The 26,302-nt window shown below is 40.4% G+C and overlaps 2 protein-coding genes across 15 annotated transcripts in view; one reads left to right on the forward strand and one right to left on the reverse strand.

The window, feature by feature from the left end:
• The window catches only part of LOC117421393 (dynactin subunit 1-like), a 102,821-nt gene extending 99,297 nt beyond the window's left edge, over positions 1 to 3,524 (forward strand). For all 8 annotated transcript variants that reach the window (XM_034035757.3, XM_034035751.3, XM_034035754.3 and 5 more), the window contains one exon: positions 621 to 3,524. In XM_034035757.3, coding sequence (XP_033891648.3) covers positions 621 to 761 — 141 coding nt within the window. In that variant the 3' untranslated portion in view covers positions 762 to 3,524. The remainder of the gene's footprint in view (positions 1 to 620) is intronic.
• Positions 3,525 to 4,750: 1,226 nt separating this feature from the next.
• Positions 4,751 to 26,302, reverse strand: part of fam113 (family with sequence similarity 113) — a 34,464-nt gene continuing 12,912 nt past the window's right edge. For 4 of the 7 annotated variants that reach the window (XM_059033912.1, XM_059033908.1, XM_059033921.1 and 1 more), the window contains exons 5-11: positions 16,312 to 16,462; positions 15,125 to 15,368; positions 14,525 to 14,623; positions 13,076 to 13,174; positions 6,727 to 6,951; positions 6,245 to 6,346; positions 4,751 to 5,332 (exon numbers count right to left, since the gene is read on the reverse strand). In XM_059033912.1, the coding sequence (XP_058889895.1) occupies positions 5,178 to 5,332; positions 6,245 to 6,346; positions 6,727 to 6,951; positions 13,076 to 13,174; positions 14,525 to 14,623; positions 15,125 to 15,368; positions 16,312 to 16,462 (1,075 nt within the window). In that variant the 3' untranslated portion in view covers positions 4,751 to 5,177. Of the gene's footprint in view, positions 5,333 to 6,244; positions 6,347 to 6,726; positions 6,952 to 7,344; positions 7,471 to 13,075; positions 13,175 to 14,524; positions 14,624 to 15,124; positions 15,369 to 16,311; positions 16,463 to 26,302 lie in introns of those variants that run through there. The other 3 variants (XM_059033922.1, XM_059033927.1, XM_059033931.1) reach the window with 3 other exon arrangements.

Raw genomic sequence — 26,302 nt, forward strand, 5'->3', positions numbered from 1 at the left:
ATAACATCTATGGTGAATATCTAAATATTTTAACTGTGTCTCTTGAAATGTAGAATGGGTCAGTCTCCTCTGAACGTTAGACTCTGGGGTATTTCATTTGGTAGGCTGCCTTTATCCAGTAATGTCATTTCAGCTGTAACAAAATCACCCATATACTACTCAAACAGCCCAAATACAAAGTATATATTTTATATTGTAATACAAAGTGCTATATTTGACAATTTTTTGTGGCATTTACAATTTAAATAAAGGAAGGATGGTGACAAGTTCATGTTTACCTTTTTAATTCACGTTTCAACTTCCAGACAGATTTGAAATGGTTGTCGCAACCAAAGCATTTGGCAGAACCTTCTGTACCGATTTAACAGGTTATAGATTAATTAGATTCATTGGTGCTTGACCATATGTGGGGAAATATATACATATTTAGCCAATCCAAAGTATCACCAAGAAAACCTTTTATTTTTTTTTTCCTGTCTGTACTAAAACTAGTTATGTATGTGCACAATTGTGCATGATCTGATGCAGAAAAAGACCGTTCCTGTGAATGGCTGAATATTACTTGTGGTTGGTAACGGGGCGTGACGCAGGGTTTTCTATTTTTTTTTCATTTGTTGCAGGCTCAAGTGGAGCAGAAGGACGACACGGTGCTCATAGGGAGGGTGATGTTCCCCTGTCCCCGCGGGCAGGAGCAGATCCACAGGGTCGTCCTAACACAGCCACAGCTCCACAAAGTGCACCGCCTGCTCCTCTCCTCCTAGACTGCTGTGAAACGTACCACTGCGCTCACTCTCTCTCTCTCTCTCTCTCTCTCTCGCTCATCTAACTGTATGTATTGCAGGCTGCTAGCTTTCAATGAAGTGACATCCCATACTGGCATGGGAAGGTGCTGTGTTTAGGCATAGTGGGACTGGCACTACTTGATGGGACCATTTGAAATCATAACTATCCCGATGAAGAAAACAAACAAAACAAAAATAAAATGCATTCATTCTAGTTTCATGTGGCCTTTTGTGCAATGTGCCCTGAATATGTAATACTATGTCAATGCTATATCTATATCTACACAGTATATGCTACATAATGGTCCCATATTTACAGTTATCAAAAGCAAGTATACTAAGCTTCCAATTACATTAGCTATTATTTATGTGTCTATATTTACACAGTATATGCTACATGTTCCCATATGTAGTTATCAAAAGCAAGTACACTAAGCTTCCAATTATATTAGCTGTTAGCTGGAGGGAAAAAGCATTCAAGGAAAATTCATATAAATAGAGAAAATAGGAATTTCAAAAAATCTATAATGAATCCAAATTTGCCCTGTTAATTGTATAAATGTGCTGTGTTATTAGATAGTTAATCAGTTACTTGCAATGAACTACAGGATATTTTACATTTAAGACTGACGTACAGGCATCTTAAAATAAGAAGTGAGTTTCAGATTGGATTTCATGTGTGTTGCACTCTTACCTGCATCTGAAATATGGTGTCAACCAACACACTGTGAGGATTTACACAGTGCTGTCACATTTTAGCTTAGTTATAATTTCAATTGTATTGAAATGACATTATAAAGTATATGCGTTTTCAGGAATCTCTGACTATTTATGGCATCACTAAATGACAATACTATTTACTGTAGTGTGCATCTCTAACTTATTTTGATATTGTTATTTGTATGAAATGTGTCTTCAACAACTGGGTTTTAAAGAAGTCAACCATTGTGCAGACTATTCGGAAGTTTAATCAGACATGACCTTGCTCTAAAGTGATACTTGAATGGGGTGGTTTACTGTTTTAAATAATGAAATAATTACACTTGCTGCAGAGTGTTTATAAAATTGACCTACAGGGTATTCAAAGCCAGTTGATTTCGAGTGGGTGTCCTCTTTTCAGTCCAGTCTTCAAGGGAGAATGTAAGTGTTGGATAACATGCTAGGTCTTGCATTAGTCTAGCCATATCCGTTTCTATTGTGCACTAACCTTTGTTTGGTTTAGCCATGAGGAACAATCAACAAACTCTACACTAAGATTAATGTTGTTCTGAAACTGGCTGTTATAAATAAACAAAAAAAAAATGTGTTTGGTAGATACTATTTTTTTGTAATAATAATATTATTATTATTATTATTATTATTATTATTTTCCAAGAATCTGTTTACATAGCAGTGGGTGCCAATATATTTCAGGACATGAACTTGTGATAAGACATTGCCTTAGATTTGCAACACTTATTTTTGATGTCTGGTTTAGTTATGCAGAGTACTTTAATAACTATGACATATGGAGTTTGTGGGGGGAAAAAAGATGTAGCAGCTTGTTTCTTTTATATAGTACAGGTGCAAACTGTCTAGAAAATCAGTTCATATATACCGAGCAATAAAAGAAACATCACTATTATAACACATATATTTCGATCATTCATCCTTGACCATGACACGCTTCTGTGACTATGACTGAAGCATGTGCACTTAATCACCTAATTAGTGAGACAGTTGATTGGACACTGGATAGGGAGTGATTTCGGCGGTTGAATTGCAAACTTGAATAAAAGCAATAAAGAATCACAGAAAAAAACCCATATGCCACATCTGGCAAGAGAGCAGCGCCTTTGTGCAATTGGCATGTTGGAGGCTGGACTAGGGCAGCGTCCTGTGGCTCGCCGTCTTGGGTGCTCACAGCCAGCAATTTCAGGCCTGGCGAGACGGTATAACCAGACACACACTGTCAATGACAGGCCACAAACTGGGAGACCAAGAGTCGCAACACCTGCCCAAGATCGACAGATCATTTTGCAGCATCTTCATGATGTCAGTTGTTAATCAGCACAATAAAAGGTCACTGTACCTGCTCTAAAACAGAGTTTGTCATTTTTCGATCATATTTAGTGAATTTTATCCAAATATAAGCGATACGTTTCTTTTGATGCTCAGTAGATTATGTAGTTGACTTTTGTTTCATGATTAAACTATGAACCGAGAACAGGAATCTTGTTGCACAGCTGTTGTACCTTTACAATGAGAGCAATTAGCTATGCATGCCTGGCAAAACCTATAGGAATATCCACTTCAGAGGAGACAGAAAACTTAACTAACCCAACTAAATTATTCATATCCCACTGTGCTAGATTTTATCATAACGGGATTAAGTTATTCACATGCAACACACAAGTGCACCATGAATGTCCCAACAAGACATCACAGAATTACTTGTAGCTAGAAGCAAGTGGGTAAGGAACAAATTTATAAAGCATTTTTTCTCTTTACTTGAATCATATTCCAGCCCATTCTCCTCTGCACTACTTCCACTGCAGTGCTTTAAATCTGTTGATACCATAAACAGCCTATCAGTGATGTGAAAGAAGTGTTTCAGCCCTATACAGTACCTTGTGTGACTGATTTCCCTTCTCTCCCCTCCTGTGTTCTAGCGAGTGCATGTACAGAGGCATTACATTCTATAATCTGTATCCCAGACCAGGCACTGGTCCCATCCAGTTAATAAAGCTTTATCATCAAGGACTAGAGTGTGGAGCATCATTTTCTTTATTGCACATTTTATGTATAATGTAGAGGAGTATAAATGAGCTCCAAAACATTCCCTGTTTTTACATGATAAAGACCTGGATTATTCATGGTACTTGCCTGTTCATTACTAAATTATGCAAAATATCATTTAAAATAAATCAACAATGGTCAGAAAGGAAGAACAGAATAACATTTATTTAAAAAAAGTGCTTTAAATTCAGAGATATTAACAAAATGTTGACCACCATGGCCTATATCCATTGTATGTATGTACTGTACAAACATAGCCCCAGCTTCTGGTACTCGACAACTGGAAAAGCCCTAAGTTTTGCAGATCGGTTATCTGAAGATATTTAAATATGAAAGCATGGCAGAGGGAATTAACACACATACAGCCGATGTATACCCCTTTACTGCACCCGTTGTTTGACAAGGGGGGGGGGTTTGAAAGTGAGTGGGTTTGCTACACTGTACTGTGACTCCCTTACAAAGATGATTAAAAAAGTTCTTTAAAAAAAATAAACTTAATAAAAAACAATTAAGTGGTTTTTTTGAAAGGGAATTAGTCAGATTTTCTAGTTTCCCCAAATAAAAATAAAAAAGGAAAATACCCTTTATGACAAAGTGGGGTAGCTTTGCCACTTTCACTACCTTCCAGTGTTGTAGGGGAGACTCAAAACACAGGGTTTTTTCAACAGAGAAACACCTGTAACAGTTTAATTAAGGTGGTACAGTTCATTAGAGGTCACGTGCAAAACTGGTACAGAAAGGTGGTTTTCATACAAGCACAAGTCAATACTTTGTCTTCATCCACAAACTATTTTACTCACAATTCACCAACACAATATGCACAGATCTCACTCCTCAAACTCCAACCAGAATGAGGCTAGAGACTGCCTTATATGTTCACACAGATAACAAGCTGCAGGTGCCAAGCATTATCCCCGGATTGCTGAGCAGCACCTGTACTGCCACCCAGTGCATCCTAGGAAATGTAGCTTGATGAATGACCAACATTAAAACCATGTGGACTACATTTCCTTGTAACCCATCACCACATACAAATTCCATAAAGGATAGGGGCTTTGCAGAATTTGCGCTCCGACATACCACCCATTCAGGACTTCACCCGACACCTTACCACACAAATTACAATTTAACTTGAGATCCCGAGCTCTGACCATGAGGCCACTAGCCACCCAACGAAATAAGACATTCAGTTTAATCCAAAATGTACTTTATTAACTATTACAAAAACATGCATAAAAACAAGAACAGGACTAAGTGATCAACTACATTTAGATCCAACTAACCAAAAATAAATGTACAAAAGAACTTGTGAAATCCAAATTTCTGGAAGGTGATCAAAATTCAAACAGATATAAAACACAAACACTATTACTTCTGCATCTCCCTAACTGGCGCATCATTCTAGCAACAGTTACAAAAACTATTCCAGCTAAGTGTGCTACATAAGGTTCTATAAGGCAGTGGGATTTATTTTATATATATATATATTTTTTTTTTAAAGTAGTGACACACATTTCCATTTTTTTGAATACATATAATTAAATAATAAAAAAAAAAGTTGTTGTAAAGTAAAATTTAGGAAAGAATGCCATGTTCTTGCCCTACATTCTCCAGGACTCAGTTTCTGTAATAGGGCTTTGCATTGGGCCTCTTGTTGGGAGGATAGTATCTCTTCACAGGGCGCTGCTTCATAACAACGTTACTTCTGTTTTCATAGGCAGCTGACAAGTAAGGAGCATCATTATACATAGACATCCCACCGAAAAGTGGCTCTGTAGATAAGAAGACAGTTTTATTAAGGGGCTTTATATAAAAAAAAAAAAGCATAGAAGATCCACTGATGACTACCCTAGGATAATGTCAGGTCTTATACTTGTAACTAAGGTGGTTTAAGGTATGAGGAAAGAAGACCCAGGAGGAGATGAAACAGCTGTAACCTGCCCTAAAACTTAAGCAATCCCCACCGAGTATGTATATCCCCCATCGGTCACAGTTTTTTTTATTTAAATTTTTAGAAATTTCAAAACACTGTGTGAACTCTATGGAGTTTGATAAGTTGCCCTACCAAAACTTTGAAATAACATATATGCATTATAAAATAGATAGGAAATTAACGTGGTACAAGCATACACAAAGTGATTGGAGGGGTTTTAAAAAGTATACCAACTGTCAAGACCACAACAGGTCTAAATTATTTATTAATTTATTTATTTAAAACACACAAGGATGAGTAGACGTATGAATCCTTAACTGAGCCAGACGTAAAACGCTGGTCCCTGCTAGTGTGGATTCAAAAAAAAGAAAGGGACCCAAGACCAGTGAAGTAAAAAACCAAGCATAACACAATATTTGATGGCTTTTGATTATTAAATTTTTCCCCACAAAACAAGTAATAATGTACACGTGTATGCACTTTCAGTAAACTTGGTACAGGCTTGTGGATTCAGGCATCAGTGGTGAACAAAAAGCTTGTTTTTAAAAATATAAAATAAATAAAAAATGCATTGTGTAATTATTTCAGCGAGAAATCATTGAAAAAAATGACTTTCCATTTACAGCACCACCCAATAAATCCATGCTTTTGTAGAAACAGACTCAAGTAACAGAATGGATGATTAAGTGCAGTTAACCTCCGAAGTCCTGTGCATCTGAACAACCACACACGTGCTTTTAAAACTCTTTACCCCTATAATGAAAGGCATGTATTTCTGGAGCCGGCCGCAGGGCCTCCCTGTGAAAGTACTGATTGGGAGCCAAAAACCTCCGGTTCTCATTCCAGCAGGGCTCTGGGGGAGAACACAGATCCAACAGCATCAATACTAAATGGACGCAAGTCAAAACTTATCTGCACTTGCATTACCTACACCATTACTCACAGAATTTATTGGATTTACTACTGTCAACTTTTCACAGCTCATTAGAGATGGTCTCACAGAATCTAATGCTTGCTGGCAAAGTGATGCAATTAGAAGGTGAACATAAGGTGTGCATTATGGGTCAAAGCCATCCCACCCTCTTCATCTCTTTACTGCACTTCATGTGAACCAGTCACTATATTGATTTGAACCTCACTACGGCATACAAGGGTTAGTATTCTTAGCAAATGCAAAAAAAAAAAAAAAGTTATACAAACACTTAAAACAACTAACCTGGCATTTGCACCTACCATTATTCATGGTGTTGTTTCTGTTGTAATGGTTGCTGTGGTGCTCCTCAAAGCTGATGTAGCCAGTGGTGAAGCCCATGACAGAAGCAGACACACCGATCAGTGGGGAGTCGTCCTGAAAGCTTGTATTTGGACCTCCACCACAGGCCTTCCAAGGAAGATTCTGGTAATTTGAGTTCAGCCTCCATGCAGGTTCTGTTTCACGGGGCAGAGCTAGGCCACCTGCTGTAATGTTTAGGACATAAAATGAACAACAAATAGAACATATAAAAAAAGAGGGGCTCCATCCTTTGAAGGCCCTACGCATCTAAAAAAAAAAGGGGGCTTCCGTTATTCAGGAGAACCGACAAACGGGGGGGGGGGGGGGGGGGGGGGTCACCGTCTCTGAAATGACCCGACATACGAAGAAGCTTGCGAACCAGAAACATTGAATCAGTAATATATTAACACGTGAAAGCGGTTCCAGCTCTTCAATGGCCCAACATATGCAGTGGAGGGATTCCATCGCTGAGGAAACCCGACAAACAGGAGGGAGGGCCACAGTCTTTGAGGTGACCTGGCATATGAAGAGGCTCTCGAACCAGAAAGAAAACAAAGTTAGTAGATGTTAGAACATACAGAGCAGGGTGTTCCGCCTCTTCAAAAGTCAAACATTATAGAAGGGGGCTTCCGTCGCTGAGGAGACCCGACAAACAAGAGGGGTTCCAGCACTTGTGGCCCTCACATAAGTAGAGGCATCAGTACCTGAAAAAGAGAAGACAAGGAATCATGCATGCTAAAGGAGGGGTTTGGCCAGGGGTCCCCTCTGACTCATGGAGAACCCTCCTCTATGAGGTAAATGAAGTGGCGCTTAAAGGATTGAAGAAAGTGGAATCACTAACCCCCAAAGGATGGACCCCCGGCTCCCTGCTGAAGACATTTATGAGAAGAAAAAAGGAGAACTGCCAATGCATATAGAAGAGGGAAAACATTTAAAAACACAAAAAGAAAAACACTTAACATGACAAGGGTTAGAAACTGTACCCTACTGACTATGTGAAGACCCTCCGCACAGTGGAAAGGAAAACCCCCCTTTCATTTTTATTTCTTTATGAGGAAACCTTTTGTGGCCCAGGCGGATAGGTCGTCCCCACTGTGAAAATACTAGCAATAGACTGATGGGCAGATGTTACTTCGGCTGGTGAAGAATGAATGTAAGCTTCGACTGCTGAGGTCCAGCGTCCCATATTTATTAGATGCTGGTTAATCTTTTCTGAAGTGGCTGCCCCAATTCTGAATGAATGCAGAGTGTCTACTTGCAGGGAAGACCTGCTCTGGAAACCAAAGTGGAGAGGTGAGAACAACACCAATGTCTTGAGACAACAGACCCACTTGCATTGATGAATAGGGGGTCGGAAGGAGATTTGGGTTTACGTTCTGTAATGTATTTCAGCATGGAAGCATATGGGCATAGAGGAGAGTTTTTTTTTTTTTTTTTTTTTCTTTCAAATGGACCGGCTTGAATTGAACAAAGGGTCAGAGGATGAAATGTCCTGGCGTTCTGCGATGTTGTTCAGTATGGAAGTGTAGGGGCACAGAGGAGAGTTGATTTTTGAAAGCTGAATACATTGTCGTTGCCGGAGCTGATCCGTTTTTGAAATTCGAAGGAATAGGATGAAATAGGAATCTTGAATGAGGTTCAGGTCACTGCAGCGGATACCAAGAGGAGGAAAGCTGGAAATAGAAGGAACTATACATTCTGAGCATCTCAAAAACCCCAAAATACTGTTCGGATATTATTTCCATAGTTAAATCATCAAATTGAGAAAAGCAGCCTTGACATAGAAAGTAATCAAAGTTGCCTAGAATGACTAGAGATAGCCAGGCGAGCAGGTGGAGCCGAAAAGCACTTGGAAATTCCTTGCAAGAGTATAGTATAGTTGGAGAAGCGAAAGACATCAAGTAAAATTGATGTTGAAATCCTAACAAATTGGATTTGATAGTAGTTGGTGCCAAATGTAAAGATTCTTTTGCATGAACTATGAAAGCCATGTGGTTAAATGGAGTTGGATTAATCCTGCTTGGGAATAGAAAATCAATAGGTGGTTCAGCCAGTGAAATAAGAGGGGTGATGGAAGGAATAGATGGGTTCAGTTGAAAATTAGCTGGCTGAACTGTTGAGAAAAGTACTCCAGTTGTTGGTGTAGGATGATCTAGTTGAAAGGTGAGAGTAGATGTCATGTATCATGGGCTGAATCCTGGATATTACTAAAAAGGAGATTTAGTTGAATCGATTATTTGATTGCAAAGCTTACAGAGGCGCTGGATGAGCTGCAGACTTTGAAGGAATCTGGATATCTGTATCTGAGCTAACGCACCAGCCATGTTATTATGGAGTACCGGGAAGTGGTGTCTTGAATAAAAAGGACTGGAAAGTGAAATCCATATTAGACAGAGAAGTTGCATGACCAGTAACAGAGGGGAACTCAGACTCAGAGTAAAATGTCAGCGACTTGAACCAGCTGGGGGAGCGGCACTGCTGCTGCTGCTTGGGTACCGGACTGCAACAGAAAAGAAAATACCTTTTACGAACAGAGCTTTAGGATTCTGTCAATGTGTCAATCTTTACAAAGGCACGCTGGAAATGCTAGCGAAAGGAAGATTTCTCTAGAGGTCAGAATACTAGGTACAGAGCTGCATGATCGAGTACTGTACCGTTGCGGCTGATATGGTCCGATAAGGTAAATGTACCTTAACCCTTTGCAGTCCATTTATTAAGTGCGCGTCGGGTCCACTTTATTTTCACACGCACAGTTAATTTTAGACGTGCCGTTTAAAAGTTGTTTTTTTTCCCCCCAGTCAAACGGGTTTAAAAGGCCCTACATATCAACAAAGCACTCACTAGGCATCTCCAGCCCGCCCCACCCTTTCGTTCGCTATCGCTTTCACATAGGCTAATAAATAAATAAAATAATAATAATAATAATAATAATAGTACATACCGATCGATCATCTCCTGATCACTCGTTTTATCACCAAACTCCTCAATTATCCAATCCAAGTCATTATTTTATTACTATAACATCTCAAAAAAGCTCTGCAAATGTCAGCGATAGTCTGTGCGCCGATACAGTACCATTCAGCTTGTTTCCTTATGACCGCCCCTATGTAATGCCAGGGGCATGTATGACTATTCATGAGATGCGCCTTTTTTTATTTATTTAATTTTTTATCGGCTTGTCTCGGCTCCTGTCGCTCCCACTCGGCCATTGAATGGCTTTCTCTGCTTTTTCCGGAGAAAAAACGACTAAACCCGTTTTTTGCGTTTTTTTTATGTCAGACAGGGTCCGACAATGGACCGGATAGGAATAATTGCAATGTCAGTCCAGGTCCGACAATGGACCGCAAAGGGTTAAATGAAAGATTTGTGATTCTCATGTGCTTTTCTGAGGAGTAAAAGTTTGACAATCATTTTGCATTTAATTCCACCAGCTCCACTGAGCAGAAAGCAAATATGCCCTTAGAAAACTCCTTGGTATTTTTCACTACCATGCTAGAATAGTTTGCATATAGTAAGTCCTGTACACTGGGGTCAAAGGGGTTACTCAGAAATGCAATAGAAATGTCTAATTTGTTCGTTTTTATTGTTTTTTTCTTGAATTTAATGTTTTTGAGGTTGTAAACATTTCAAATGTCACACAATTACACTGAGATGGGAAGTAAATGGTAAAGTGATAAACCTTTCCAGTGCAAACTGATTATTATAATAACTGTCAAATGCAAAGCGAATGTGTGTGTTTCTGAATACTAGTCTTATGATTCTGTGCATTATATATATATATATATATATATATATATATATATATATATATATATATATATATATATATATTTCTTACTTTAAATACTGGGGCAAGTTCTGCACTTGCTTCGGATCGGTATACATTATTTTGTATCTTTAACAAGGGCTGAAACCGTGCAGAACGACAGGAAGAATATAAGCAAAAATGTTTCAATTACCTTACGATTTCAGGTACAGTACATGCCTTTAAAGCAAGATGACACTGGCTGCGTAAGAAGGACTGAGACTCGATTGTCTTTTTTTATACACAAATAATCTAACTTGAATTGAAAGACGTCAAGCAAATTCCTACTTTGTTTAACTGAATGAGTAGTACACAAGCTTCAATATGAAACTGAATTAATTTCAATACAGACAAGTTTAATGGAAAAAAAAAAAAAACACACACATTCTAGCCTACTTCACTGAAGTAAAAAACAGGCTTCTGTTATTTTGAAATAACAATGCTTCAATTACTACTAGTGCTTAACAGTAACATTTTATTTAGAGCTGGGAATCCATTCTGTCTGTGGCTCAAACATCTAGGTCTGTTAACTGCATTCATGGCAAACTGCAGTGAACCAAATAAATGACAATTACACAATCTAAATTCATACCGAGTGGAAGATTAGATTGAGGAAGGGAGTTTTTATAATGTGCTGGTTTCCCAGGGTTTTAGGGGTACCCATGCCAACCTCTAAAACAAAAAAAAGAATGTTGATAAATCCCAGCTATCAATTCAGATGAGCGATCACCCCTTTTAGTGCATCAGTGACAGATTGAAAGCCATGCTAGTGAAGTAAAGTGGATAAAGAAGCCTTGTAGAACAGAAGTGCATTGCACTGGAAGGGTCCAAATCATGTGTAACTGAACACCCACATACAGACGTGCTCAAATTTGTTGGTACCCTTACAGCTCATTGAAATAATGCTTCATTCCTCCTGAAAAGTGATAAACTTAAAAGCTATTTTATCATGTATACTTGCATGCCTTTGGTATGTCATAGAATAAAGCAAAGAACCTTTGAAAAGACATGAATTATTGCTTATTCTACAAAGATATTCTAAAATGGCCTGAACACATTTGTTGGTACCCCTTAGAAAAGATAATAAATAATTGGATTATAGTGATATTTCAAACTAATTAGTTTATTTAATTAGTATCACACATCTCTCCAATCTTGTAATCAGTCATTCAGCCTATTTAAATGGAGAAAAGTAGTCACTGTGCTGTCTGGTATCATTGTGTGCACCACACTGAACATGGACCAGAGAAAGCAAAGGAGAGAGTTGTCTGAGGAGATCAGAAAGAAAATAGACAAGCATGGTACAGGTAAAGGCTACAAGACCATCTCCAAGCAGCTTGATGTTCCTGTGACAACAGTTGCAAATATTATTAAGAAGTTTAAGGTCCATGGAACTGTAGCCAACCTCCCTGGGCGCGGCCGCAAGAGGAAAATCGACCCCAGACTGAACAGAAGGATAGTGCGAATGGTAGAAAAAGAACCAAGGATAACTGCCAAAGAGATACAAGCTGAACTCCAAGGTGAAGGTACGTCAGTTTCTGATCGCACCATCTGTCGCATTTTAAGCGAAAGTGGGCTCCATGGAAGAAGACCCAGGAGGACTCCACTTTTGAAAGAAAAACATAAAAAAGCCAGACTGGAATTTGCTAAAATGCATATTGACAAGCCACAATCCTTCTGGGAGAATGTCCTTTGGACAGCTGAGTCAAAACCGGAGCTTTTTGGCAAGTCACATCAGCTCTATGTTCACAGATGAAAAAATGAAGCTTTCAAAAGAAAAGAACACCATACCTACAGTGAAACATGGAGGAGGCTCGGTTATGTTTTGGGGCTGCTTTGCTGCGCCTGGCACAGGGTGCCTTGAATCTGTGCAGGGCACAATGAAATCAAGACTAGCAAGGCATTCTGGAACGAAACGTACTGCCCAGTGTCAGAAAGCTGTGTCCCAGTCGCAGGTCATGGGTCCTCCAATAGGATAATGACCCAAAACACACAGCTAAAAGCACCCAAGAATGGATAAGAACAAAACATTGGACTATTCTGAAGTGGCCTTCTATGAGTCCTGATCTGAATCCTATCGAACATCTATGGAAAGAGCTGAAACTTGCAGTCTGGAGAAGGCACCCATCAAACCTGAGACAGCTGGAGCAGTTTGCTCAGGAAGAGTGGGCCAAACTACCTATTAACAGGTGCAGAAGTCTCATTGAGAGCTACAGAAAACGTTTGATTGCAGTGATTGCCTCTAAAGCTTGTGCAACAAAATATTAGGTTAGCGGTCCCATCATTTTTGTCCATGCCATTTTCATTTGTTTTATTATTTACAATATTATGTTGAATAAAAAATCAAAAGTCTTATTTCTATTAAATATGGAATAAACAATGGTGGATGCCAATTACTTTTGTCAGTTTCAAGTTATTTCAGAGAAAATTGTGCACTCTTCGTTTTTTGTGGAGGGGTACCAACAAATTTGAGCACGTCTGTACATGCTTTACAAACTCTTTACCCTTATAAGGATGGTGATGAACTGGAACCAGCCCAGGAGCCTGCCTGTCATAGTAATGAATGGGACCCCCATATCTCTGGATCTCACTCCAGCAGAGGTCTGCAGAAAACCACAGGTCCAACAGCATCAATACACATGGACACACACACAGTCAAACCTGCTTTCATGAACTTCTGTGCTCAGTGAGTTTGTTTTACTATCTCCTCTTATGTAGGGTGTATTTAATGGGTGGGTATGTATAAGACCATAAGAAAGTTTACAAAACCAGAGGAGGCCATTCAGCCCATCTTGCTCGTTTGGTTGTTAGTAGCTTATTGATCCCAGAATCTTATCAAGCAGCTTCTTGAAGGACCCCAGGTGGTCAGCTTCAACAACATTACTGGGGAGTTGGTTCCAGACCCTCACAATTCTCTGTGTAAAAAAGTGCCTCCTATTTTCTGTTCTGAATGCCCCTTTATCTAATCTCCATTTGTGACCCCTGGTCCTTGTTTCTTTTTTCAGGTCAAAAAAGTCCCCTGGGTTGACATTGTCTATACCTTTTAGGATTTTGAATGTTTGGAATCAGATCGCCGCGTAGTCTTCTTTGTTCAAGACTGAATAGATTCAATTATTTTAGCCTGTCTGCATACGACATGCCTTTCAAACCCGGGATAATTCTGGTTGCTCTTTGCACTCTTTCTAGAGCAGCAAAATCCTTTTTGTAACGAGGTGACCAGAACTGAACACAATATTCTAGGTGAGGTCTTACTAATGCATTGTAAAGTTTTAACATTACTTCCCTTGATTTAAATTCAACACTTCTCACAATATATCCGAGCATCTTGTTGGCCTTTTTTATATAGCTTCCCCGCATTGTCTAGATATAGTCAACAAATTCCTAGGTCTTTCATAGTTCCCTTCATCAATTTCAGTATCTCCCATACGATATTTATAATGCACATATTTATTGTCTGTGTGCAGTACCTTACACTTCTCTATATATAAATGCTGTTTTGACTAGTATTTATGTGCATGTCCAAATACATATACAATGTTATTTAAATATCTTAATGCTTTCTCTCAAACTTTTTCTAATCTCAGTTGGAACCATCAGAACCAGTATGACATCTTGAGTTATTTATTTAAATAAAACCCAAAAACCAGACCACTCCTTTAATACTTTCTATTTGGCCAGTTTTGAATAGATTCTTATAAAAAGGAAAGATTCCCAACCTGCTAAATTCTTTTTTGATTTAATACTAGTACATTAGACATTGCTGTATTACAACCTCAGATGAACCTGAATAAATGTGCTTAAAAAGGTAGGGCAAGTACAAAATAAACATTTACATTTGTCATTCCCTCCTTTTTATCACCCTTCCAAATAGTTGCCCCGAAGGCTTCAATCTGTATTATCAGTTACAGCACAGCAATACAACTGGCTGCAAAGCCTCAACCTCTGGTCCTTACCTGCAGCAGGACTGCTATAAATGTAAGGCTGGCGCACTTCTCTGTTGCCATGCTGGCACGCAGCAGGGTTGTACTCAATGTTCTCATTACAAAGCAGATCTGAAAAGAAAGAAAATGCAGTGTGCAAAATGCTGCTTAGACAAAAAAACAAACAAAAAAAAAAAAACTTAAGAGGTAACATAGCTGTAAACGTTTTACATTACCATGAAATACAATTTAAAATCTGAACTTTTAATTGAAATGCTGTACGACTGAATCCCTCCATTAAAGCAAACAATACTGTTAAAGAGCAAGCAGCTTCAAATATCATTTTAGTAATTGTAGTAACTATACATCACGTTCACACAAGCATATGAACGTAATGTTTGCAGTTCACGTACCAAACAAACACTTCCTTCCAGGTAAGTGTGAACAGCAAGCAAATTGATTAATCGTTTTAAACCAAAAGGTACTGAAACGTTTTTAACATACCCACTGTGAACACAGCCTAGATGATCCTACTCAACAACGGCCCCTTACACACACACACACACACACGGTACATTATCTGACAAGGCAGGAAGGACAGCACTGGGTTTAAAGAAGCAATGACATCCTTACTTTGCCTCTTGCTGTCCGGCACCTCCACGTTCCAGGCTTCGGCTATGTGTGCCAGGAGGAGAAAGGTGATCTTGCGGTGAGCGAGCTGGTTCCAGTGCACGCCGTCCTTGGTGCGGTTCTGCAGCTCAAAGCGGAAGTGGTAGTGCAGATCCAACACGTCAAACCTGTGCGAGTCTGCTAGCGTCGCGCTGTAGAAGTTTGCCTCAATGATGTCGGAACGCAGCGACTGGTCCAGGTGCTGTAACTAACGGGTTTACACCGAGGATGCATTAGCATTGTATATTGCAGGTTAACCCTTTGCGGTCCATTGTTGGACTGAGTCCGACATTGCAATTATTCCTCTCAGGTCCTTTGTCGGACTGGGTCCGACATTATAGCAACGCAAAAAACAGGTTTCTAGTCGTTTTTTCGCCGGAAAAAGCAGAGAAAACCATTCAATTGCCGAGTGGGAGCGACAGGAGCCGAGACAAGTCGGGGGGGGGGGGCGGGGGCGTATCTCATGAATAGTCATACATGGCCCTGTATCAGATAACGGGGCGGTCGTAAATAAACAAGCTGGTTGATCAGTGCATCAGCGCACCGAGAACACAGACATTTGCAGCTTTTTTGAGATGTTATAGTAATAAAATAATGACTTGGATCGCATTATTGAGGAGTTTGGTGATAAAACGAGTGATCAGGAGATGATTGATCGGTATGTACGACTATTATTTTTATTATTATTTATTTCTTACATAGGTGAAAGCTATAGCGAACGAAAGGGTGGGGCGGGGCTGGAGATGCCTAGTGAGTGCTTTGTTGAGATGCAGGGCCATTTAAACCCGTTTGACTGTGAAAAAAAAAAAAAAACACTTAAACAGCACATCTAGAATTAACTGCGCGTGTGAAAATTAATTAGACCTGACGCGCACTTAATAAATGGACCGCAAAGGGTTAATACAGAGAAAGTGAATTAATTGGTTACAGGGATTATACCTCCACAGTGGCTCTTGGAATAATATCCTGCCAAACACCACACTTCTAAAATGTACACAGAGGAGTACTATTGGAGGAAGAAAATATATATCTTTAAAATAAAAAACAGAAAAAGGAAGTCACCAGAACTCCCACAGCCGAGCACGCATTCTTGAATGATTGAGAAGAGCCAGGTTTGGTTTCACAGCGCTTGGTCTGCACCTGCTGCTTACCTCGGGTATGAGAAAGCCCCCGTATATCTTTTTGCCGAGAGGCATAGCCATATTCCACATGACCAGGCACTCCGGGAGCAGCACCTCCCCTAGGCGGGTGAAGAATTTCCCCAGGTTCACTCTATACTCCTCCATGGAGCTCGGGCCGTACCTGCAGACACGCGAAAGGGAGTCAGCAGGGCTGCAGAAACATCTGGTTGTGACACGAAGATTCTTATAGATACCACTTTTTGGTAGCCAAAAAGGAAAAGGAACTTATGTCTGCATCAGCTGCTACCGGAAACCCCCTTCTTTGCTAGCATCAGTCAAGTGAAATAGAAATATGAAGCTTAGCCTAGAACTTTTGTCGTCTTAATTATAAATGTGTAATTATTTGGTTCCGGAAGGTTTGGACATTCTGCACTGGCAGTGTGGCTCTGCTCAAACCATCAAATCAATCTTTTTTTTTTTTTTATATAGCGCTTTTCATAGTGGACCACCATCACAAAGCGCTTTACAAGATAGTGAGGAACAATGCATAATAATAATACATTAAATCCAGTGAAAACCATATCAGAATGTTGCTCACTCCCCCTCACTACCCCACTGCTTACCATTAAAGGGTTTTCTTCTAAATCTGTTAATGTTTAGCACATTTATTCACATCTATGTAAAATCTGCTATATTTTTGTACTTTAATAAAAAGTCAATTATGTCCAAAATGTGATTTTTACATATGTCAGGTCATTTTACGTATTACAGCCCGTTACCACGACAGCATAATTAAAGTACATGAATATTCAAATGTTTTATTTATTCAAAATGGAGCCTCGATCTTTTGATTCTTCTAATATATAAAAGCAGAGTTCCCCCTACACTGTGGAAGTGGAAGGGTAGGGTAAATCCCAAATAAAATAAATGTAACCAATGAAAAATTTAAAAGTCTATACATAAGCTCTGAACAGGTCATTTCTTATTTCATTTAATACTAGTGCATTAGACATTCGCGCACATAAAAACACAGAAGCATTTTGTGCAGACTTTGCATGTAAAAGGTCAGTCTGAACTTTTAATTGCCTTGGATTAGCGCCTCAGCAAACATTACTGGTTATTATGCTTCATGGTCCACCTGCGGCATCTATTAAATCATAAAGCAGATTTAATCTACCACTGCTGGCACTCAATATACAGCCTATAATGAAACAAGACGCTCACAACAAAATCATTGGTTCTGGAAAACACTTGAACCAGCTATTCCATTCAGCTGTGCACTTCATTTCTCTATCAATATCCAATGCATGTTATTCATCATCAAGGTCTTTGTTCCCCAGCAGACATACATTTTTACAAAGAGCGTGACGACCTTTACGACATAGCCTTCAGATATGTAGAACAGAATCTAAACATTATACACACACACACACACACACGGTGTCGGTATACATCCAATATACAGATGCCTCAGGGTGTTGTGCAACACGAGGCGAAGCAGAGTGCCTCCAACCCTCATGTTGCAGCTTGTTAATGATTGTTTATGTTGTTCACAAAAAAGCTGTTACATTAGGGGGACTTTAGTGTACATAACAAAGAGACTACATTCCCCAAGATAAGAGAAAGGAGCAAAAACTGTTTACTACAGTACGGAGCTTGCTGGGTTTATTGTTGCCTCAATTCAACTTCAGAATGTAAATGTTAAGGAATAAAGAATAGTTTTAAGTTGAATCAATGTGTTGAAATATTCCTTTAAAAACAAATAGTACTGAACAACTTGGTGCTGAAACCTGGGAAAGGCAGAGAAAGAGAGAACATGGCGGAACCACTTAAGACAAGAAAACAAACAATTTGTACATCTACCACAAAAGATACTATACAAAATATAAAAATTAAAAGGCTGAACACCCAGACGCAGACAGGCTTGAACTCCTGGACCAACTATCGATGAAGGAAGGGATTGAAACGAGCTGGACCGAGACATAGAAGCAGGAACCGAACTGGAGGGATTAAGACGAAGAGATGGAAAGCACCCAGGACTATCGGGAGCAATTGAGCTTGTGGAAAACCCATGCTGGGAGAACAGTACGGAAGGAGCGAGAGGATAAGAGGCAGCTCTGCCAGTTCAGTCGTCTCCAGGCTAAGACAAGAACCACCTAAACAAATAATTAACTTCCCAAAACTGATCACTGAAATTCTCTGGAGAAGTAATCATTTGGCAAAACCTCTGGAACCAGTATGAAAGTGTCAATTCACAATAGCTTGAGCAAAACAGACAAATTTAATTCTTAAATAATATGCAGACGTGTAGCATTTACAAACCTCTAAAAAGACAAAGTCGGTGTGAGTGTGTATATTGACAGATTCAGCATATGTAAATAAATACAGAATTCACAACACATAGTTAAGGTTTTTTTGGCATACACTCCATCTGGTTTGCTAACTGGTGCATAATCCAGTTTATATCCCACCTGTGATATTCGTTTAAGTTTTTGTTTGAATTTCAGAAAACATTTCAGTGTTTGGAGCATCTTTCTTTTGTAGTATGTTTAGCAATTCATTTTCTGTCAAGTCACAGAAATCGGTGTTTAGCCATTTTCTCTTTTTGTGGAGTGGAGATGAATGACGTTCCTTTGAAAAGGGGTGGGACTGAGTGATGTGAGGATGTCAGTTCAATCTATTTTTTGCTTCTATGATGAGGTTTTAACCAATCATAGGCCAGAATTTCCAACCACTGACACACACACTATATAAGGCTTGATAGATAATTTGGATTATCGTTACGATTGATAACAAATCGATATTTTAATTAGAGTACTCCATACAATTAAAAAAAACTTGTCATATAATATAAATTATTATTTATATATATACACACTATATATATATATAATATATATATATATATATATATATATATATATATATATATATATATAACAACGCTGCACAATGTCCGGGATAGATGTTGCCTGACCTCTGGTGGAATGGCCAGTGAGCTTCTCAGGTGGGGACAGATTACCTAGTTCATACACAGTTTGTACTGTGCGTGTTAACCATTTGGACAGATGCTGCATAGCCAGAACCTGTCCCTGGGACTTCGACCCGTAGCAAACAAACAGCTGCTCCGACTGCCTCCAGCTTTCAGTCCCCTCCACACAGCATGCTAACGCCCGCACTGGGCAAAGCATATGGAGCTGGCGCTCCTTGTCAGGTTGGAAAGGAGGGGGATGAAAAGCCTCCAATTCCACCGACTGATTAATGTGGAAAACTGAGACGGTCTTTGGCAGGAAAGCTGGGTTAATACAAAGGGTGACCTTCGTTCTGGCCTCTGAAAATTAGCCATCTTTTGAGATTGAAAATGCTTGCATTTCACTCGCTCTCTTAGCAGAAGTGATGGCAAGCAAGAAATCTGTCTTGAAAAGACAGGAATTTGAGCTCAGCTGAATGCATGGGCTCAAATGGAGGTTTTCTTAGTGCATTAAGCACTACATTTAACCTCCAGCGAGGAATTAAATCCTTCACCAGTGGCCTAAGCCACCGGGTGCCTTTCAAAATTTGCCCCACCAGGAAATGAACTCCTGGGGAGAATGAATCTATTTTTACATGGCATACCGAAATGGCTGCCTGGGCCAGTAAGGGGCTATTAGGAGTACCCTGGCCCGGTCTTGTCTGATCTTCTCCAGACACAACGGGAGCAGCACAAGCGGTGGAAACACATACAGCAGACGTGCTGGCTACAGGTGTGCCAGTGAGTCTACCCCCAGAGGTTTCCCTTCTCCATTTATGGAGAACCACAGGGGGTAGTGTATCAACTCTCAAGAGGCAAACAGGTCAACTTCTGCCCTCTTGAGTGCAGGCGAGCACATGTCTCCCCCGAACCTGCTCCTAAAATTCCTGAAAAGGACAGATACACGGCCTGCAGTTCTAAAATATTGATGTGGCGACCCTGCCACACCCCTTGTACGCCCCTGCCATTCCACACTCTGCCCCAACCCGTTTCGGACGCGTCTGTGGCGATGACCTCTCCTGGTGATGCTGCCCAGCGCCACGCAGAGACACAGATGGGCTGGCTGTCTCCACCAAGAGATAGCCTGTAGACAGGTGTCAGGACACTGTCAACAGGAGGTTGCAGTTCAAAACCACCAGAGCAGCTGTGCGGTTGAACCAAACCTGCAGATGGCAAATATGCAAAACACCCAGTGGGAGGATATTTGATGCTGCCGCCATCAAGCCCAGAAACCTCAGTCGTCCAGATAATTGAGCACACTGGAGTCTCAGTGGGGCTAGTATAGCCTCCATACATTTCATAAAAAATGCATGGGGCTAGAGGGAGACCGTACAGTAGGACGCAGAACTGGTAGACGGTTCTCTGAAAAGGCGACACTCAGGTATTTCCTGTGCGCTGGTTTTACTGGGATATGGAAATAGGCATCCTTCAAAGTCCACTGTGGTGAACCAGTCGCCTAGCCTAATGGACTAACAGCCATTGCAAAGTCTGCATCTTGAACCGTCTCAGACTCAGATACAAGTTCAAGTTCACCTGCCTGAGATCGAGGATCTAGATCGAGTCACTAGAAAATACCTGGAGTAGAACCCCCCATTCTTGTTGAGGGGGTCTACTATGCAAATGACCCGCTTTTGCGGAAAAGCTGCTACCTTCTCAGCCACCTGGGCGACGGCTTGCGGGTCTGAGACAGTTGTTATTGTCATGCCCCAGAGAGGAGGGCCATGTTGGAACTGGAGCGAGTAACCAGTTTGCAATGTTGAGCACTCATGGGTCTGAGGCACCATTTCCAGTAGCCTAAGTGGCTTCTGGAGAAAAAGCCCTGGGCCTGTAGCAGCAATATCCTAGGGCTGCTGCTTCGCCCGAGGTACAGCCTGCGTCTTGTCTAGGCATAGGGCGCTTAAAAGCACACCTGCCCCCGCGGAAAGCGATAGCAGGTGGTCTCCGAATGTGGCCACCCGAATAAGCATCAACTCGTCTAATTGGAAAGACGAGGGCTTGTGGGTGTCAGCAATAGACCCGTTAAGGGGAGCCTGGTAAGCTACAAGGATGCTGTTGTAGCTTCCCAGCCTAACAGAGAACGCACTAGCTGTATATGCTTTCTTGAGAATGACCTCAGGTCAGCCACTCTGCATTGCTTGTTTGGTCATGCTGCGTCCTTGGAAAGCAAAAGACAAGTTAGCAGGCTGAACAAGTGAAGCAATGGTGGCCTCTACTGGTGGAAAGTGGGTAAGATCCAGCTTGTCAGCACCAGAAACCCTGTACAGTGCAGCCATTGAACGGGAAAAATCGCCAGTCGTGGCCGGATGTTCCCAGGTGGACTGTAACTCGTACAGGAAGTCCAGGTGGACCAGAGGGGCAGCAGGCGTAACTGTCGGCTGCTCATCATAGAGCGCCTTTCAGTCTGCGCCACAGGCCAGGGCACCTGAAACACTGCAGTCGCTCGCTGCATTAAAAGGCATAAGCTCGGCCAAAAGCAGAGCTGTGCCACTGGCATGGCACAGACTCCGCATCATCTGATGGGAGGACCAGCTGATCATCCACCTCCTCTGAGGCAGGGTGCATACGGAGCAGTCTGTGACACTACTGGCAGCGACGGTCGAGCCAAGCACTCTTTCAGCAGTTCCACAAGGATTGCTTGCTGGCTCGAAACCGCTTCCCAGATCTTGTCAATCTGCCCCCTGCCTGCTGAACATGATCGGTGGGCTTTCTTCCTCCTCCGCTTAGGAAGACGGCAAGGAACGAGAGGTAGGACCACGAGAAGGGGGACCAGCTTCACTGGTGGAGCGCGACGATGCTGAACGCAGGGGTGCGGGTTCGTTCTCTAGAGTGACGTGCTACTCCGTTCTCGAGAGTACATTTCTTGAATGATGCACAGATAATCACATGACGTGATTGATGTCAAAGCCTTCTGCACATGTTTGGGTCCGAGGCACACAATGCACTCCATGCGACCACCTGTGCAGGCAGCTTGGCCTTGCAAGAGGTACATGGATGGAACCAAGACATGTTAACAATGCTGTGCAATACACTAAAAAGTGGAAATTATTTTGGTACTATATATTAGTACCTGCACACTGCACTTGGTGCACTAGGCACTCGGTACAGACACTCTGTACCTACACAGTACTCTCTGCACCGACTCGATGCACTCTGTACAGAAGCAGTAACCTCAAAAACTCGCAAGCGAGATCGAGTGCAATAAAAAAAAAAAATCAGTTACTGCAAATGGCAAGTTAGTGTATGTCGCAGTTATTGTATGTGGTGAATCAACAGGGATGCCCACCTGCGAGTCAGCCACTGACCAATTCTAAATTCATGCAAGAAAATAGAAAAAGCCTGCTTCAAAAAGCCTTTGTAATAGTCTGCAGAAGCAGTACTAAAACAGCAAGCTGTTAGTATGAATACCTACAATAGCTGCTCTGAATTTTTCAATACTTCCCTCATATATACACACACACCCAGGGTGGAAACAAAAGCGAAACCACACAGTCCACAAAATATTCTTATTTACTTACATGTAATAAATACAAGATAAAATTTACAGAAATTATATATATATATATTATATATATATATATATATATATATATATATATATATATATATATATAAACCTCCAACTGGAGCAAGTCAGTCTAATGTACTAGGATCCCGGGAAGGAACGGCTAATCGAGCCGCAGTCTTCCCATTCACACAAGGCAATGGTGGGACGTAACCAGCCCAGACTAATAACAGAAAAAACGCTCTAAATAATATTTTACTTCAGAGATTCTGTAAAATTATATATTTATTTATATTTAAACTTTTTATATTAAACTTAAAAGCAAGCTAGAAAAGCGCCAATAGGTATAGAAGAGAGATACACTTCTCAGGAGTAATCAGCACGGTTGAAAAAAGAAAATGGCTGATTGTAGAGAAGCTTTCATATTGTTTTCAGTTCGGGTGTCTTAAAAGGAAACACCCATTTTGTCATGGTTAATATTCCCTACTTGAAAGGGAACCAGGAGCAACCAAAAGTAATGTTGTTTGGAAGCATTTTCGTTTCTGGAAAATTTAAAAAGGACAAGACGATGTACCTTTTGTAAACAAGGACAAGGCAGTGTGTGCAATATGCAAACGGAAAACTACCTATGGAAATACAAACTTAGCTGTACATCTGAAACAATCTCCAGAAAAAATATATAAAAAAAAAAAAAATAATTCACAGCAGCATTCTGCCAAACACAACACCTCACAACAAGCCCTCTGGCCTAACTTCTCACAGAAGCAATCACTAAATATCTAATTGCTGACCTGTGCCCGCTGCGAACAGTGGAGTCAGAGTCATTCATAAAACTGATGAAGGCTGCCAAACACTACAAAAGTACCATTGCTGCCTTATTTCAGCGACACGCTGATACCAAGAATGAACAACGAAGAATGTACCAAACTCAGACCAGCTTTATCAAAAGCGACAAACGCTGCCATAACCCATGACGTGGACATCGATCAGTGCAGACAGCTATGACACCATGACTATTTCATTGACAAAGAATGGAATCTCAAATGCAAGTCGAACATTTAATATTCTACATAGGTTTCATATTTAATTAATATGTGCAAACTTAATATGGTTTTCAACCGTCGAAAACTGAGAAAAGCATTCACCCTTTGCAGTCCTATGTCGGACCTGGTCCGACATCGCAATTTTCCCTTTCCGGTCCAATGTCGGACCCTGTCCGACATCAAAGAGACGCAAAAAACAGGTTTCTAGTCATTTTTTCTCCAGAAAAAAAAGGAGAAAACCAACCATTCAATGATAGGAGCAGAGAGAAGCCGAAAAAAAAAAAAAAGCGTATCTCATGAATACTGATAGACCCGGCATCACATAGATAACACGGACATAAACAAACAAGATAGCTGCTTCCACATCCAGCGCTCAAAGAATATCAGACATTTGCAGAGCTTTTTTAGATGTTATAGTAATAAAATAACGACTTGGATCGCATTATTGAGGAGTTTGGTGATAAAACGAGTGATCAAGAGATGATTTATTGGTATGTACTATTAAGAGTTATTTGAAAAATACAGTGAACAAGGGGTGGGGCGGTGCTGGAGATGCAGTACTGAGTCTCCCGTTGATATGCAGTGCCTTTTAAACCTGTTTTACTGTGAAAAATACTTTTAAAACAGCGCGTCTAAAATAAACTGCACGTGTGAAAATAAATTTGACCTGACGTGCTTAATAAATGGACCGCTACGGTTTAATGTGTCAATATAAAGTGGTTTCTACAATGCGTTTTACTAATATATATTTCAATACCTTTCCCGCCCCACACCACTAAACTAACAGCTAAAAATGTTTTTTTTTGCCTATGTCCTGAGCACACAGAAATTTGATGTACAACACACAGGGGGGAAAGATCGCAAAAGATATTAAAAGAGAACATTGCTGTAACTGACAATGCCAAAAACAAAAAAAAAGGCTCTTGACATCTTGGGCTGGCAGCATAGAGGCTGTTACGGACACATCAACCTCGCTGTGAGAGCATCACTCGATTTTCCAAGGTCATTGGAAAATGCACGAGCCTAGTTGGATTCTCACAGAAGCCCGACCGCCACAAGCATTCAAGAGCTTAGCAGGATGTCCTGCTGGACTCTAAGGGCCACAAGCGGATATAGGACGTGGTGTCATGGTGGAACTTCTCCCTCGACATTTTGGGGTTACAGAACAGACCACAGCAATACATGCTGCTGTTCTTGACCCGGTTCTGATAAGGCTGGTTGCTAATATGCAGAACAAAGAACTTGGAGAACATCTTGAGAAATCAGGCTGAAGATGCCCAGACCATTCTTGGTCTAGCCTGTCTACTACACCCAAGGTTTAAAAATGAAGAGGGAAACACTGGGCTGGCTGCAAGACCTTATTGCAGTTACAGATAACAGTGCTCATGAAACTTCTGGCGTGGCAGAAAAGGCAGATGCAGAAAATCAAGCGATATGCCATGGAACCAGTTCTTGGATTTGGTGAAGACTCTCTGATGTGGTGTAAGGAAAGAGAACAAGCATATCCTTCGCTTAGTAATGCCTCAAGCACCCCAATTAAACGAGTTTTCAGCTGTGCTGGGAATCTCACCAGCAAAAAAAAAAAATAAAAGCACAGATCTGCTTGTTTTTCTAAATAAAAACAGGAAAAAAAATTATCTAATGTACAGGCTACTAATAGTTGTAATATGAATGCTTTTAATAGTTGTATTGTGAACTTTTGTAGGAAATTAATTTGGGGAACTGGGTTCAATACAATAGTATTTGGCAATGTGTAACTATTTAGACTAATAATAAAAGATAAAAAATGTTAATTGTTTTTTTTACTGGGTAACCCCACCCCCCCATTTTTGGTTGCAACGTGGCACGTACATTGATTAGGCCTATACATCATGTATGAAAGAGATATTCTACATATCCTGGTTGCGATGTGGACAGTAAGTCAATTAATAATAAATCCACATATGTATGAGAGAGATATTATACATATTCCAAGTATGGAGATGCAAAATAAAATGCTCAACCGGAGAACGTGTCCCTGTGGAAAGTTCCGTTGCAGGAAAGGGTAGGCTACCTCTAATGTACTGCTTGGAAAAATTACGCTATAGTTGTATTCACTGAAGATAATGCAAATCTAAAGTGGCTATACAAGACATGTAAACGTTTAGATTAAATGACAGCAAAAAGTGAAATGCATCTCTGCAGCCGCGGCATACTGGCCAGGGACTGCTGCATTCGCCAGAAGCTGGGCTACGCAATTCATAAATTGTAACCTCAACAGCAAAAAATAAAAAAAATTAAAAAAAAAAAAGGAGAATTATTTCCATGTGAATAGGCCATAGCGTTAATGTATTTTTTTCTCCTTTGGACAGTGGGGTTGTTTTTTGTTGTTTCTTAAATTTACTCCCTTTAAACAGTTTGTGAAGGAATTTTATTTATTTATTTATTTTTTTAAGCATTTTAACTGATCAATAATCGTCATTAGAA

This window comes from Acipenser ruthenus, chromosome 1, assembly GCF_902713425.1.
Source record: "Acipenser ruthenus chromosome 1, fAciRut3.2 maternal haplotype, whole genome shotgun sequence".
NCBI lineage: Eukaryota > Metazoa > Chordata > Actinopteri > Acipenseriformes > Acipenseridae > Acipenser > Acipenser ruthenus.